The 16443-nt window shown below is 40.2% G+C and overlaps 1 protein-coding gene across 4 annotated transcripts in view; it reads left to right on the top strand.

The window, feature by feature from the left end:
- MPP7 (MAGUK p55 scaffold protein 7) overlaps window positions 1-15393 on the top strand; it is a 525083-nt gene extending 509690 nt beyond the window's left edge. For all 4 annotated transcript variants that reach the window (XM_089693824.1, XM_089693825.1, XM_089693827.1 and 1 more), the window contains one exon: window positions 1300-15393. In XM_089693824.1, coding sequence (XP_089549950.1) covers window positions 1300-1479 — 180 coding nt within the window. In that variant the 3' untranslated portion in view covers window positions 1480-15393. The remainder of the gene's footprint in view (window positions 1-1299) is intronic.
- The last annotated feature ends 1050 nt before the right edge of the window (window positions 15394-16443 follow it).

Here is a 16443-nt window from a genome sequence, read left to right as displayed (position 1 = left end):
CATCTCCAGAGAACTAGATTTGCCTTTGTCCACAGTGCGCAACATTATCAAGAAGTTTGCAACCCATGGCACTGTAGCTAATCTCCCTGGTCGTGGACGGATGAGGAAAATTGATGAAAGATTGCAACGCAGAATAGTCCGGATGGTGGATAAGCAGCCCCAAACATGTTCCAAAGACATTCAAGCTGTCCTGCAGGCTCAGGGAGCATCAGTGTCAGCGCGAACTATCCGTCGACATTTAAATGAAATGAAACGCTATGGCAGGAGACCCAGGAGGACCCCACTGCTGACACAGAGACATAAAAAAGCAAGACTACAGTTTGCCAAAATGTACTTGAGTAAGCCAAAAGCCTTCTGGGAAAACGTCTTGTGGACAGATGAGACCAAGATAGAGCTTTTCGGTAAAGCACATCATTCTACTGTTTACCGAAAACGGAATGAGGCCTACAAAGAACAAAACACAGTACCTACGGTAAAATATGGTGGAGGTTCAATGATGTTTTGGGGTTGTTTTGCTGCCTCTGGCACTGGGTGCCTTGACTGTGTGCAAGGCATCATGAAATCTGAGGATTACCAAAGGATTTTGGGTCGCACTGTAGGGCCCAGTGTCAGAAAGCTGGGTTTGCGTCCAAGATCCTGGGTCTTCCAGCAGGACAATGACCCCAAACATACGTCAAAAAGCACTCAGAAATGGATGGCAAAGAAGCGCTGGAGAGTTCTGAAGTGGCCAGCAATGAGCCCAGATCTAAATCCCATTGAACACCTGTGGAGAGATCTTAAAATTGCTGTTGGGAAAAGGTGTCCTTCCAATAAGAGAGACCTGGAGCTGTTTGCAAAGGAAGAGTGGTCCAAAATTCCGGGTGAGAGGTGTCAGAAGCTTATTGATGGTTATAGGAAGCGACTGATTTCAGTTATGTTTTCCAAAGGGTGTGCAACCAAATATTAAGTTAAGGGTGCCAATACTTTTGTCCAGCCCATTTTTGGGGTTTTGTGTGACATTATGTCATATTTGCTTTTCTGCCTCTGTTTTATATTTGTTCCAATACATACAAAGGGAATAAACATGTGTATAGCAAAACATGTGTTAATGCAATACCTTTTTTGTGTGAAATACTTGATTTTCAGGAAAAATATCAAGGGTGCCAACAATTTCGGCCATGACTGTAAATGTGCATTGGGGCAGGCAGAAAAAGCAGACATATTAGTTATGGATGGAATGACCCTTTGAGTATATTAATATAAATGTTACAGTGGTTAGACTTGTAGTTTACGAATATTTCCTCATTCTTGTCTTTGCAGGATGAAGACTTTGAAGAAATGATAAGATCAGCACAGCTCATGGAAACCCAATATGGCCACTACTTTGACAAAATTATAATAAACGATGACCTCACCACAGCGCACAATGAACTCAAATCTACTCTGGACAGGCTGGAGAGAGACAGCTTCTGGGTCCCTGTAAGCTGGCTCCATTCCTGAACTTCACAGCACCAAGAGTTTTTATTTTATGTTATTTTTTTAAATATCTGTACAAACGACAAGCCTGTCGTAGAGGGATTCCTTGTTCACTCTGGCTGAATTCATTTTAAGTCCTGGTTTGCTTTTGTTTCCCCTCAGAGATGGCTGAAAACTTTTCGCAGATAAGGCATTTTGTATTTAAAGAGTATGTACAGAGAAGGTTATACAAGAAGTAGATTTGATACCGTATGTGTTTTGCTGGTACAATGGACCTCTTCTATGAAGTGTCTGGCTGAAGAAACTACTGTGTGCCTCGCTTAAAGTAAACCTTTAAAAAGAGCCTTTCTCAACCTTTGAACATGGAAGAACCCTTGAGATAACTTTCAGGAAGCTCTGCTAATAATTACTATATCTACAACACATGATACATTAGAGTTATGGTCAGCGGGAAGAATGCTCCTTACATTTGTGCTGATTGGGAAGAATCCCCCCCCAAATAGCTAAAAAGATCAATGGTGTCAGTAGTTTCTTATGTTAGAGGCAGACATTACTTATTGTTCAAGGAACTCCTAGTAACCTCTGGAGGAACCCTGTGCTTCCACGGAACCCTGGTTAAGAAAGGCTGCTTTAAAGTGTGTGGGCTGCCTTTGCTGACCTTTTGAAAATGCTAGCTGCCTGGCTTTTTGTACTGCCTTGTTTTGCGGTTCAGAAGTGAAAACATAATTAACATGGGTGCTCCACTCCATCAAGAGTCCAAAGAAATGTTGTATAGAATGGTGAGGTATATATGTTTATTAGAGGTTCATTTTGAACCAGAATGTTTTGAGGAACTGTGTACCCTTCACTAGGGTTAAGAATAAACATATTTGATATGAGTTAAAATGTAAACGCATAATATCATAAAAAAAATTCAAAAATATGCAAATTATTTAATCTTAAATATACTTATAAAAATAAATATACACATTTTTAGGACTATATTTATGGCTATATCATTTACATACTTTTCTATCAAACATGTTTATTAGCCCTGATGAAGGAGATGTGATTTCCAAAATCTGTTGTCTCTCCAGGAACCTTTAGTAGAATTCCAACTATATAAAGAATACCATGATATAGTACATTCATTTGGACACAAACATTGTTCCCTTGGCAGAATGCAGACTTTCTTTTGTTTTTCCATCAAGTATATATTCATGGGACTCTTTGATGTCTCTACATTGTCAAGCAAGCAACCTATTATATATACTCAATGTAAATTATAGCCAGGCCCTACAATGATTAGAACACACAATGAGAACATTGGACAAAAAATACCACTTTCGAAGCAATCGTATGATAATCTGATCGATAGTGCACAGCTTTCAGGAGCCAGTCATGACAGTTCATACAAAATGTACGATAACAGAATGAACGATTTGCAGGGGTTTTTTTGGATAGAGTGTTGAGGAGTTAGAACCATTGTCGGGTTTTTATTGTGGTCTGCGTCCATGATTCACCCTCTCTAATTGTCTTGATCACCAATTTTGCTTGGAATAAAAGGGTAAAACCAACATTTTCAGTTGCTACCAGAACAGGCATAGCAGAAAAGTCTTCCAATGGGGACCCTTGTTCTTATGACAACTGTCTAATTAGATACTTCCCTCACATTGGGAAGATATCCTCCTCTCCTGTTGAGTCTAAAGAAAGTGAAGTAATATCTCCCTAATGAGGTATAGATGGCAAAAAAAAAACTGACAGTGATTTTAAGCCTCCAGTGCTCTATCTAAAAAAAAAAAAAAAAATATGCCCTACATATACTTTTAAATACTTTATTTTCCCATTGCAAATTAGAGTAAACTCAGAAGTCCGTATCTTAATTCTTGTTATGGGGTAGTAGACTCAAGATAATTAAGTTAGAGATTTACCATGAAAGCCAGGCAGCTTGCATTTGCAGAATAAGAAAACACCAATGGCATCCTCTGTGTTTCCCTACGGTAAGGTTTCCTTTAAGTTAGTTTTTCCTTTTTTGGTCTAACATGCCTTAGCAACAAAAAGTTAAGATGTGGTCTGGTCGGCTGACGGGAAGTGCAGGCTGTTCTTAGGTCAGACATTTCATTCAGGAGGCCTAGTGTTGTCTGTTGTGGATATCAGAGATTCACTTTAAGGTGTGCCTGCTGCCTATCCACAATAGAGGATCTCGTTGTATGGGTTCATTATATTATCAGAAGGATATTACAGGTATGAATAAGAAGTAAAACTAATGGAGTATTAGGGGCTTAGATTGTCATGCTTCTGCAGCAAAAAAGGTCCCATCATAATATATGGAGCTTACACTCATGAGTTTGTTGCTATCTCAACCCTACATGTAGATTAGTAGAGCGTCAGTGAGTATTAGCACTCATATTCACCTTTTAGAACAATTGTCTGTGTAGTATGCTCATTACACACACTGCCTGGAAGCACTAAGTTCTAGAAAGCCTACACGAAAGTGGGCACGTAAAATGTCTCATGAGAATGCTCCTCTACGCAACAACTTCACTTTCAGGATTTATACTTTCCAATTCTGATGCACTGCCCTTGGAGTATGGCTACATCTAACCCACACTACTGCATTATTTCTCTCTTTAATGACTCGAGGTGTCATTACATTAATTATACGCTTACTCACATTTAACTAACTGCTGCGAGCAACAAACGTTCTTGAATAAGTGTCCAAGGCGATTCAGGCAAGGAGTAAATGAGTACTGAGAGTTGTGTTAGTACAGAGATTATTGTTGTCTATGGTGAAATGTTACATTGGGGTAGATATTTACTAAAACTGCTGCACTCACAATCTGGTGCACCTGTTCAAGGTAGCCAATCAACATCTAACTTCAGCTTGTTCAATTAAGCTTTGACAAAAAAAAAACTGGAAGCTGATCGGTTTCTATGCAGAGTTGCACCATATGTTGCACTCTCCAGCTTTAGTAAAATTCTTGTGTTCAAGAATTCTTGATGGTCTTAAAGGATGTACTGCCATGTGTTTTAATGCACTGAGGGTTTTAGCACTTTGGGGTTTAGCGGGATCTGATTCTCTCATGGAGCTGCCTTATTATTGTTTAGGTCAAAAACCTCTCTTGGTCAGAGACAATTGTTACAGGATCTATTAAGCAGCCAATAGGTTATAACATGCATGTTATACACTGGAAGAAGACTTCATTAGAATGGATCTGTGTGATATGACACAAAAGCTTTTAGGCTTCTTTCACATGGGGGGGACTCCGTCAAGTAGATCTGTCTGCTCAGCGGGGAATCTGTCTGCTGATCCCCACTGAGTAGAGGGATGACATGTCCATGTCTGCTCCGCTTGTGCAGAGCAGACACAAACACAGCCGCTGTTTTCTATGGGGCAGTCGGATATAAACACACTGCCTGTCCGTTTACATCTGACTGTCATCCGATCTGCTAGATGGATGGTGAATGGGTGTAAATGGACATATATAGAGAACAATGGGTGGTCTGAAAAACGGATTGTGGATCCGATCGGTCCACTTATGTGAAAGGGGCCTTAAATATGCAACTTATAAACACCCAGGTGGATTTGTATATCAAGAAAAAGTTTTGCAGTATGCAGCATACTGTCACTACCAGATTGAAAATATGTGTAATTTACGGGACTATGTGCTTTTTTTAATTTATTTTTTAAAGGAAACCTGCAATGAGAAAATGTGTGAGTTGCTACTGTTAAATCTTCTGTCAAATTGTTAGTCTTTTGGCTGTTATGTTGTTTCAAAAACTCAATTTCCTAAGTTACTAATCTTAAACAAGTGTGCAGAGTTTACCATTTTCTCTGACTTCATTGACTACTTATTCCAGGTCTGTGACAGCCAGGCAACTACAAATGGTGACCTCCATATTTCTCTCAGTAAAGGTTTCCTTAAATGCAGTATGTCTTTGTCTCAGTGGATGGTCCTGATTTTTTGATTGTCATCTGCATTTCAGTAAGGATCATCAACCCAGGAAGAAAGATACTAGTGATTATATGGTGGGTCTCATTCATCAAAGTGTCTGAAATAAGAACCAAGTGTATGGCCTCATTACGACCAGTTGATTTAAGCTTTAATTCTCCAGCTGTCAATTTCTGTTTCAGGTTTTAATGTAATTATTTGCTTGGAGGCAGCACAGACCGTTCTTGATTTGAATACTTGAGTAAGCCTGTTAGACATATAGCTGTGATTTACTAAAGTGATCTTTAGTGGTAGGAAGATAGCTTCTTCCCAGAGTGTATGGGGAGAAAATAATTAAATCTGCTACAAAATTAGCAACTTAACTGATGAATATCTAGTTATCTTTCCATAAGTTTGCACATTTAGGTTGGTCAAGCATGCACATTAATGCCCCTGGAAGAGGAAGCCCAGCATTATAATGAGGGAAAACAGTAGAGATCAACCAGGAAAATCCATCCAGACTGATCATTTGTTGGCCATGGTTTATCTAGATTGGTCACAAAGTGCGCATGGACAAACAATCATGCAAAAAATCCAATGAAGATATTATTTCTGGTGGGCACCATTATATTCTGTAACCCTTTACACAGGTCAGATATTATGCATTGTGGATTGTCTGTGCATGCTTTCCTCAGCTCTGTATATAGAGATCAGCCTGGCGCATAGTTCAGCTGATGCAAGCCACCATTGCTTGTGTGCCCCCATCCTGGTACTCACTATATAGAACTAGTGATAGACATGTAATGTAATGACGGTACTTGGAGAGGAGGTGGCATCCCATTCTGGGGTTTTCATAACTTGCAGCTTACACAGCCCATTCAGAATCTGTCATTTGCATTATCTTGCCCTAACTAGTTCGTATTGTCAATGCCACAATGATTCACGGGTGACTGCATTGCTCGTGTATCATACAGATAAATGTTTACTGTAAAGCCTTGCCATATTTCTTGCCTTCTACTACAGGTGCACATTTAAGTGTCTTTAGGGCTAGGCTCACACCTATGCAGGTTGCATTTGAGCCGTTTCTGCGTTACATATTGCGTTTTTGCCGCATTTTTTATGTGTTTTGCATTTTTTGAGGTTTTATTTTCATTTTTCTTGTTGCTAGGCAAATTAAAAACGCAGCAAAAACACAATACATGCTTTTCTGCAGCGCTTCCATTGAAGTCTATAGAACCAAAAAAGCAACTTTTTGAGTTAAAAAAAAAGTCCCTGACCCTTTCAAAAAAACTCGCAGATGTGACCATAGAAAATCATGTTAAATGGACTGTACTGTGTTTCTGCCAAACGCTGCAGAAAACACTTAGGTGTGAACCGAGGGTAAAGGTCTGGTACACTCAAATACAACAACCTGTTAAATATAAAAGAGGGATGAATAATAACAACACAAACACAGGTACAAACATATAATGGTTTCAAAAGATTGAGCTAATGGTAATTGACAGAAGTTCCTGTTGTGAGGAGGGATGTGGTTCACCATTCAATTGACTATCTAGTAATCCTATTGTAAGACATTGCAGATAGTTCTTCAGAAGACTCCTGTAGTCTAATGCCGATTGAATCCATCTATGGGCGGCCTGGTTATACCCAAGTCGATCAACCTGGGGACAGCCGGCCTGTTTGATTTTTAGCATGTGATTACTGCCTGTGGCTATAGCTGGCAGCAGTAATCATTGTGTTCTGCCAGTCGGGAAGGCTCCCCATGCCACCCCGTCAGCAGAACACAATAGTGCTGCGATAGGCATTCCCCTGTCAACACTGTCTATTCATCTATGGCTTACCTAAAATGACTAATCCTATTAAACTATAGGCCGCACTCAGTGTCATTGTGATGAAACACAATCCCAGGTTTTCTAAAGTTGAGGGAACTTTTACATAATACTTGTGAATGGCTAGTAGTCACGTTCTACTGGACTTGTTCTGTAATGCTTTATAGCCTATCCAAGCCTTTCAAATAGAACCGTGGCTTGGATAACCTACAAAATGTCTTCAAGCATTACAGCAAGCCCAATTGAAGGTGACTACTAGCTCTACCATGACCTGGATAAATGAGAATCTTCTCAGATATATTTGTTGATGGCTTTAGCAACACTTTAGGGCCATTTTGTATGTTAGGTTGATTAGCTCTTTTTCCTAATAACATACATTGTTTTCCTGCTCTCAACTGATAGCAGAGACTGCGTCAGGCAAATTCATCTTTGCTTGCTGAGTTAAGCTAGCCATACATGGATCAAAATGTGGCTGGTTCAGCAGGGAAGACTGAATTTCAATCCATGTATTTGCAGGGAGGCTGTACAGAAGTCGATCTACCAGTTTCCCCGTTGTCAGAATACAATAGCTCAGCAAGGAGATTCCCTCATCCACATCAAGTGTATGGGTGGGGTAATCAAATAATTTTTCTTTTCCATCAACCCACTTGTTGAAGATAAAAAGAACGACTCATCTATGGGCTGCCTTAGCTTTGAAGAGACACTTTCACTTTGGCAGTTCATTGCAAGATCACAGTGTCTACTAATCTCCCACTCAGCAAGGTGTACTCACCTATCTGTGCCTAAAGGGAGAAAGAGGGTGCCAACTAAGTGTAGCATTAAAATAATCCACTTTTTTTTTTAAATGCAATTGGCAACTCACTGGGTAAACGGATCAAAGGCATATCTCCAAGGGAGCACCACTCTCAGTCCCACTGATGTCTCTTCTTGCTTGTGCAGCCACCAGGCTTTGTGTGGCAACCAGAAAGAGACATCAGTGGGACTGAGAGCAGTTTTCTTGTGGAGATATGCCTTTCATCTGTTTATCCAGTGAGTTGCCAATTGCATGTTAATAAAGTGAACGGTTTTAATGCTACACTTAGTTGGCACCCCTTTCTCTCTTTTTTTGTTTCATTACAGAGGCTGCTTTCTTCTCTGGAGTGCCCTAAGTGAGCCTGTGGATAGCTTTACAGGCTATTTGCTCAAGTTGGACTTTTATGGAGTTGTGCTGCTTGCCCTATTGACACCATTTAATCACTTGTTTCATCTATCTGTGCTGTTTTACAACCTCCCAGCTCTGCTTAAGCCCACACTCAGTTAATCAAACTTAGCATGACTTCAGGGTATGGGTTGGGTGAGCATGTGATGTCCCCCATGTGACAGTACTCAAGCCAGAGCAGGCAGTTGCCAGGCCCAAACCAAACACTGTCATGTATCAGAGAGTGCAGTGGCATCATCTACACTGGTAAGTTCTTGAAGCGTACCCAGGGCAGACTCCCGCATTGTGAAGGTAGTAGTGGGATGTGAATGAATGAGTGTATCTTGCTAGGAGGGTGGCCTATCAATATGCACTGTCATTCTACCAACTCAGGGTAAAGTACCAGCTGCCAGGGTAAAGGAAAGCTGCCATTCTGTGTCACGCTGCCAATTTTTCCAGAGCTAGTTACCTATTGGGGGTATTGTGTCAGAAATCTTTTTTTATAAAGTGAAAATTTGCTTTGAGAAATTTAAGGGTAGCTTTTACCAGTCTGCTTCTAAAGATGTTACTTGCCTGGCTGTTTTACTGACCCTCTGGTCAGAGGTCCTTAGGGCCCTTTCACAAAGACCGTTTCTGTTCAGCAAGAGATCTGTGAGCTGATCCCCTGCTGATTGGAACAGAACAGGGCAGATAACAGGTCCATGTCTATTCTTTCAGCAGAGCAGACATGGACAGACCCCACTCTACGGGCGGCCGGGAGAAAACGCACTCTGCTGTCCATTTACATCTGGCTGCCTCTGATCTGGTCCACCCAAATGGAGGAGAACGCAGTCCTTCTCCATTTTTTTCAGCAAGCCTGATGGAACCCATCAGTAGGCAGGTATTAATGGACACAAGTCCATTTACATCTGCCAATCCATAGGAATGCATGGTCCTTTCAATCCAGTCCACCTGTAAAACTGACAGCCCGCGTGAAAAGGCCCTTACTCTCATGTTCATTCCAGTTCAGTAAAAGTTCTTAATTTAGAGAGCCAGCTTGACAGCCAGAAAATGAGCATTTGAACAATGAGAAGTAGTAAGAACAGACTTCATGTTCCTCCCAGGAAAGGTCTCCTTCAAAATCTATCATAATTATCAAGCTAAATGCTGTCAAATATCATGAATAATAAACAAAAAACTATTGTAAAAAGTGTATCTAAACACAGGAACAAAAGTTGAATATTTTGTCCCTTACCAATTCTTAGATGTGGTGTCTGCATTAGTTTATTTCTTTCTCAAATTTGTATCTGGTGATCCTGCCAGTAACACATTTCTGTCTAGGCTGATAACACTCTGGTAGTGGAGCAGCATTGTCACTCTAGTTTGCTGATTTGGACCACAAACACCCACCATCCCCACCCAAGCTTCATTACATAGGGGGTTCAGTAGTTCACATAAAAGAGAACAGGCTGCATTCCTGACAGGTTCAACATCTATTATCTGTACTTAACCTACACACACTTAACCTTTAAAAAAAAAAAAATTCAGCTACCACATCCAAGGACTAGCACACTGCGATATATTACATTTTTGTTCTTGGGTTTAGATACATTTTTAACAGGGTTTAATTTTAATGAATAAACCATACATTATGGGGGAGCTTTTTAATAGAATCAAAGACTTCTTTTTATTACGTGCTCTATATCCCCATTTGGAAATAGCCCACCCGTTTGTATTTAAGTAGATAATTGTAACAGATGTCAGCAATTAGCGTCACGGGTTGTAACACTGATATGATCTGACATTCGTACACACAAAGAGGAACACTAAAACCATTTTGCAGGCAAACCATCTCACATGCTCCTATCAGATATCGGAACTGTTAAATAGTCGTTTACCTTTCACTGTCATCGGAGCGATTGTATTTAAGGAGAGATTTATGAGGTCAGTAAATATGCATTATCTTTACATTCCATGTATATAGTCATTGACGGATGTCATGCAGTCTGCAAAAAGCAGAGTTCTCATGTACAGAATTAGATGAAGCCTTTGATAAGGCAGCAGCCGGTTTGGGGATGTATATAACAGACTGCTTTATCTATAGATATATGTGTATTTTTGTAAATAGATCTTAATTTGCTTTACGTTCTGATTGCAGCTCATACTTTCGTGTCTACAGTGCAGTCTTCGTGGGTCATTTGTTGTGCAGTTTTCAGGATATCCTTCCAGAAGCACAGCAAGCATATCTCCAGCCAAATTATTTTTTTATAGGTTTTGGATAGAGTGAAGAAGGATTAGAAAATCTGGTATTTACCATTATCTGTTGCTCCATAATAGACATTTTCCCCTCACTTTCTACCTGCTGACAACAGATTTTACCAGACAGGAAGTGAGGAAAAACATGCAACAGGGACACAGACACAAGGCTAACTGGCCTTCCCGGATGCTTCCTAAAAGTTAGAACAAAAGTTGTCTGTGTTACTGTTTGGAGATTTACCATCACTTCCTGTCCAGTGGAAATGTTGTCACCATTACAGGAAGGGAAAGGAAAGGAGCTCTGAGTAACAGGAAAAAAGAGCAGGGTTTCTAATAGTTACCTTCTTTTTAGGCAGAACATACATGTTAAACAGCATTTTCACTTTTATACAACTTGCCTCCTGCATCTTCTGTATCTTGGAGGGGAAAAAAAGGAATATGTACAGCATATATTTTTTCTCCGTAGGCCTTTTCAGGTGTGCTAAGGTTTGCACTGTCTGTAGGCCTCCATTATACATGTCCTTTCTATGGAAATCGCTCAATAAAGAACTTTGCTTGGTTGTCTGAAGAACATTAAAGGGAGAGCATATGCAAACCAGAAGACATTCCATGGTGGGCAGTCCTTATAATGGAAACTGCTGGACTGCATTGTCTCAAAGGGCATTAGCCTAAAAGGCTGTATTATATGGAACACCAAAGGGACACTTTTCAAAGGGTTATATATGCTATCATTGCATGGGACATCAGAATACATTCTACCCCTGTAGGCATCAGGTGACATTATCTGTTGCTGGTGCTAAACTCAGACATGTCCTCCTTGGAATGTGATTATATCTCCTAATTCATTCACAGGAGAAATGTGTTGACATAAACCTCCTACATCTGTACTTACTGTACGCTACAAGTGAAACTGTGAACTAGCACATTTCTAAGCTAACTGTCTTCCACATACCAGCTTCCAAAATTGCATTGGTACCTCCCCAGTTAGGGCCCTTTCACACAGCTGGGGTCCGTTCTTTCTCAGCAGGGAAACCTAGATAGATCCCCTGCTGAGTCAAACCATACCAGTATGTATGTTACACATTTGTGACATCCATGTCTATCTCAATGTATCGACTGTGAAAAAAACAGACCCATGAAGTCCTGATGGCTGGTCGGATCTCCCCACCTCTGGTCTGGTCAGTAAGAACGTACCCAAACACATTTTCTGTTCAATCTGATGGAGTTGGACAGACAGATGGACACATGTCCTCTTACATCTGCTCACCCATGGGGATGTATTGCTGTCTGTTTTGATCCGTGTACTTGCGTCTATAAAAAAACGGACAGACGGGACCAACCGTATGAAAAGAACTTTGGGAAACCTGCAATGGAGCATACAAAGTTTCTGAAATAGGAACTGACTCTGTTGCTCCAGAACAAATGTCAATTTGAAAGCTAATCAGAAACTAGGATGGTTTCTTCTTTATTTGTAGATTTTACAATATCAAATGTGTTTTCTTGCCCTCTGTAGAACATTGATATGTAAAGGAACATTATCATCACAAATGCCTTTCAGTGAGTGATAAGAGGTCACAGAGTGCTAATATCTGCTACAGGAAATCTGGCCAGACATGATACAATCTGTTAATCAAGAACTATATAGTGTGAGGGCCCGCCTAAAAGTCCATTTCCATCCCAAATTTTCTTGGAAGTTTTGGGAGGAAAGGTTAGAGCCTTGGTCAGGATTTTATTCCTCTGTCTCTTTTGGGGAGATTTACCCTCACTTCCTGTCTCGATGAGGGTGTCAAGAACAGGTAGTGATAATCTATCTATCTGCTGAGGAATATGTCAGGTTGCATTGCTCCTGTGTTTTCCTTCCAGTACACATCCGCAGTCTCTGTTAGATTTAACAACAGCTATGCAGTGAGGAACTGTCTTAACAGTGTAATATAATTCAGTCAGATTCTCATTTTACAAAGTAGGACAATTTAAATTGTAAACTATGTGGCCAGCCTAAGGGTGCTTCACAAATCTGCACAGTTTAACCACATTTTCTGTATGCTACTTCACAATGGCCCATTTCAGAGGTAAAGGTTTTTTCTTTTTTCGTTTGTTATTGTGTAACAGATCACAGTTCTTCCTTCTAACCTCTCTTTAACTTCATGTCACCTCCTTTGTATTGCAATACTTTGAGACACTCACTGTCACTTTGCCCCTAGCCCACCTCCCCAGCAGAGTATACTCACCACCACCCTGCTCTGTCTCTTTAACAGATCAGGGCTTCCAGGTATGAGATAACATGAGACCTTCCACGTGCGATAGTACTTGGAACTATGCAACCAATTAACAGGCCTGAACACTAAGGGGGCCAGGTTGTCATCCACTCATCCAATTCTGGGTGGGCTCCTACAGTGAGGGAGCTTGGATGGATGAGAATACTTTTCTGGGGGAGATCTGGAGGTACTGTCACTCTGCCCTGAATGAACAGATAACACTGTATCTTAAAAGAACCTATCAGAGAGGTTACCTGAGACTCCCAGCCTCCACTTATCTGCCACGGCCTGAGGGCAGGAATCATGGCGATTTCCTAATAGTCTATGTACATATTTGCCAGCACACCATGGATCATCAGGTACCTTCCAAAAGTTTTATTGAAGAATGATAACATAACAAAGTACAACATTTAGGAGACTCACAGGGCCCCTTTGTAAGCCATGTGTCATCAGATCACATCTGGTGTTTGGAGCACAATCTGGCCGTGGACAGAACGGCGGTGCATGGAGAGGGATCCCCCTAGTGAGCTGTATAGGTTGTTGTCCCCCCGATGGTATCTGAAGAATGTGAGTGCATTCAGTTTGTTTTTAACACACACTTTTTAATAAAGATGGCTGCACTATGTTTTTTTATCTGGGCTTTTTTTTTTATGAGATTGGCTCTGAGAATGGAGGACACAGTTTAAATACTGCCTGAAGTAGACAGGTCTTAAAGAGAAAGCAGAACATGACAGCCCACCTATTGACCACATTTGATTTTACAAGCTTGCTGGCTACTGTGTTAGCCGACGTGTTCTGGTGAGTGCATTAGTTGTCCATACACATTGGTGGAACACGCTTGAAATTAGGAGAATTGAGCATTTCACTTTTCACTGGCAAATGGTGCTTGGGGGCTTTTGAAATGTTTTGGACTTTTCACATCACTTGATTAATTGTGTTTGCTTCACCTTTATTTGTAATATTAGGCGATACCGCCACACATTTGGCGAATAACCCATTTCTAGTAGACTTTTTTTGGTAAAATCCATTATTTATTGATCTAATTTTACAACCTGTTTTTGTGTTATACTCTTTATTATTAGGTTTTATTTTTGTATATTAGATCAGCGCTCACTTTTATTGTTTGTATGTGTCATCAGATGCCTGATGAAGGGGTCCTGCATAGCTCTGAAATTTTTCATTTTGTCCATTGTGATGTGCTCATTCTTCAGTAGAAATTTCAGACGGTACCTGATGCTTTGTGGTGTGCTGACAAATATGTACATTGACTTGTGATGGCTCCAGTTTTGCAGCTGGCTGTGGCTACAGCACCCGTTACTTTTGAGCCCATTCCAGGAATGTGTGCAATGGGAATATTGACATTACTTCCAGATAGGAACACACTCCTGCATGGTATAGTCACCTGCTGGTGTCTGATTTAGCACAATTTTGAGCCCAGCTCCAGGAATTAGACATATTCAACCCTTACAGGAGTGCAACCGCAGTCAGGAGCATCTTATAGAGGCTTTATGGAACTGATCACACCACTGGAGGGTCCCACCTTAAGCAAGGAATATGGTATTACTGCTTATTCCTGTACCCCTAAACTGAACTGAAGCAGTTAACCTTTGCATAGCGAGGGGGGGCGGTCCACTGCAAATGTAGATTATTGTCTAATTTGTGGAGTTTGGAGCTCCAGGAACTGGGCAATAGGAGCCTCCATTGCTGGCCAGGAACATCCATGTTACAGGTTCCCTTCAAATGATTGCCTTTCCAATCTTTCTAAAGGGATATCAGGCAGGAGAAGAATAGAAAGGTGGTTTACAGTTGTTAGAAGGAAAACTGATGCAAAGGTTTGTCAGCGGGATGTTCTAAAGTGGATACTGAATTACCCAATGTCAGCCAGTAGGCCAGTATGGCTACGAAAATAAAAAAGTATTATTAAGCAACTGACTAACAATTTTCCAGAAGTGACAGATCCTCATTTAAATTATTTTTTTTCAATTATTTTAGGAATTTGGAATGTTGTAATTTAATTTTCACATAGGGTTTCTGTAAATAAATACACGGTCAGTTGATATTTCTTTATTGCCTTATTTTTGTTAATGAAATATTTGTCTTAGGTAAAATGTTTTATGACATTTTTGGATGGCATACTACGAAGAACAAATACTGAAGACACTACAAATGCTATTATACAAAGGAATTTGCAGCTCTCGGTATGCATCGCCTACGTGCGTTGTGCTTGCCTGCATCTCTGTAGACATTGTGTGTGAGGTGATTCTGGTGTCTTACATATAGATTTGTCCAGGTTGTGATATGCTGTTTCTAGAGCTATTCACTGTTTTTACATTTTAAGTAAAAAAAAAAAAATCTATAAATATATACATATATTTAATTGTAATTTACTGTTTGCCATGCTAGGACAATGGTTTGTTCATGTTTTTGTACAGTTGTCTGCATCTCCATACTTGAATTTAATTTACTAGCCGATGGTATGTTTTTAAATCTGAATTCAACTTCTTATACAGGACAATAAATTATTGACTTTATCTGCTTGTTCCAGCTGATGTTATTTATTTGTTCTTTATTTCATCAAGTCATACTCTTTGTTCCTCTTAGAAATTAAAGTATAAAACACCTGTATTTTGGCAATAAAAAGTATGCTGTTAAAGTGAACCTGTTCTCTATTTTACACTCTTAAAGCAAAACTTGTGCCAAAAATAACAAGATAGAAATAAGCAGCCCATTTAAAAGTGAAATGCTTTTGCTATAATATTTAGCTTCAAACCAGAGATTACCCCTACATTAATTTTTTTTATGCCAGTGGATGTCCTCAGTTAAATGGCCAGCACCATTCAACTCACTTCCTCTGGACCCATCTCCCAGCCTATGACTAGACAGTGAAAGGAAAAACAGCAACGCTGAGCTCATCTCTCTGTCACTATGCTTTCTCCTGCTATCAGCATGCTTTGTTAGGATTTGAATTAATTGGCGTCATGTATCACATCCTGTCATACTCCAGCCTTGCTGTACAGAGGCTGCACGAGGCTGATACCAAGTCAGATTCATGTACTTACATGTCTCATTAAAATTTAATTTAACTATTACAGAACTGTATTAATTTGTGTATTTTATAACAACCTAGAGTTTAGTTTTAAAAGATTTGACACTGCAGGCCCTCGCTATTAACTTTTTAGCCAGAAAAGCCCCTCAGCAGGGTGACAATGGGCAATAACAGGGAGGCCAGACTCCCCAGCAGCTACAGGACTCTGAACATCAAAATTTCGTCATAAATTTAGGCCAAAATGTATTCTGCTACATGTCTTTGCTAAAAAAATAAATCCAAATACATGTAAATAATTGGTTTACGTTTAGCCTCTACAAATGGTGGCATATATACTGGAATATTTTTTTTTTATACTTGTAATGGCGGCTATCAGCGACTTACTGCGGTGGGCATTCTGACAGTGGGTGGGAACTGACTTGGTGTCACTGACATCTCTAGTGACACTAATACAGTGATCAGTGCTACTAAAAAGCACTGATACTGTACTAAAGACACTGGGCAGGAGGGGTTAACATCTGGAGCGATCAAAGGG

The sequence above is a fragment of the Staurois parvus genome, unplaced genomic scaffold, assembly GCF_062004578.1.
Source record: "Staurois parvus isolate SC_StPar_1 unplaced genomic scaffold, SC_StPar_1.0 ptg000636l, whole genome shotgun sequence".
NCBI classification, from domain to species: Eukaryota; Metazoa; Chordata; class Amphibia; order Anura; family Ranidae; genus Staurois; species Staurois parvus.
This window is presented reverse-complemented; position numbering and strand designations above follow the sequence as displayed.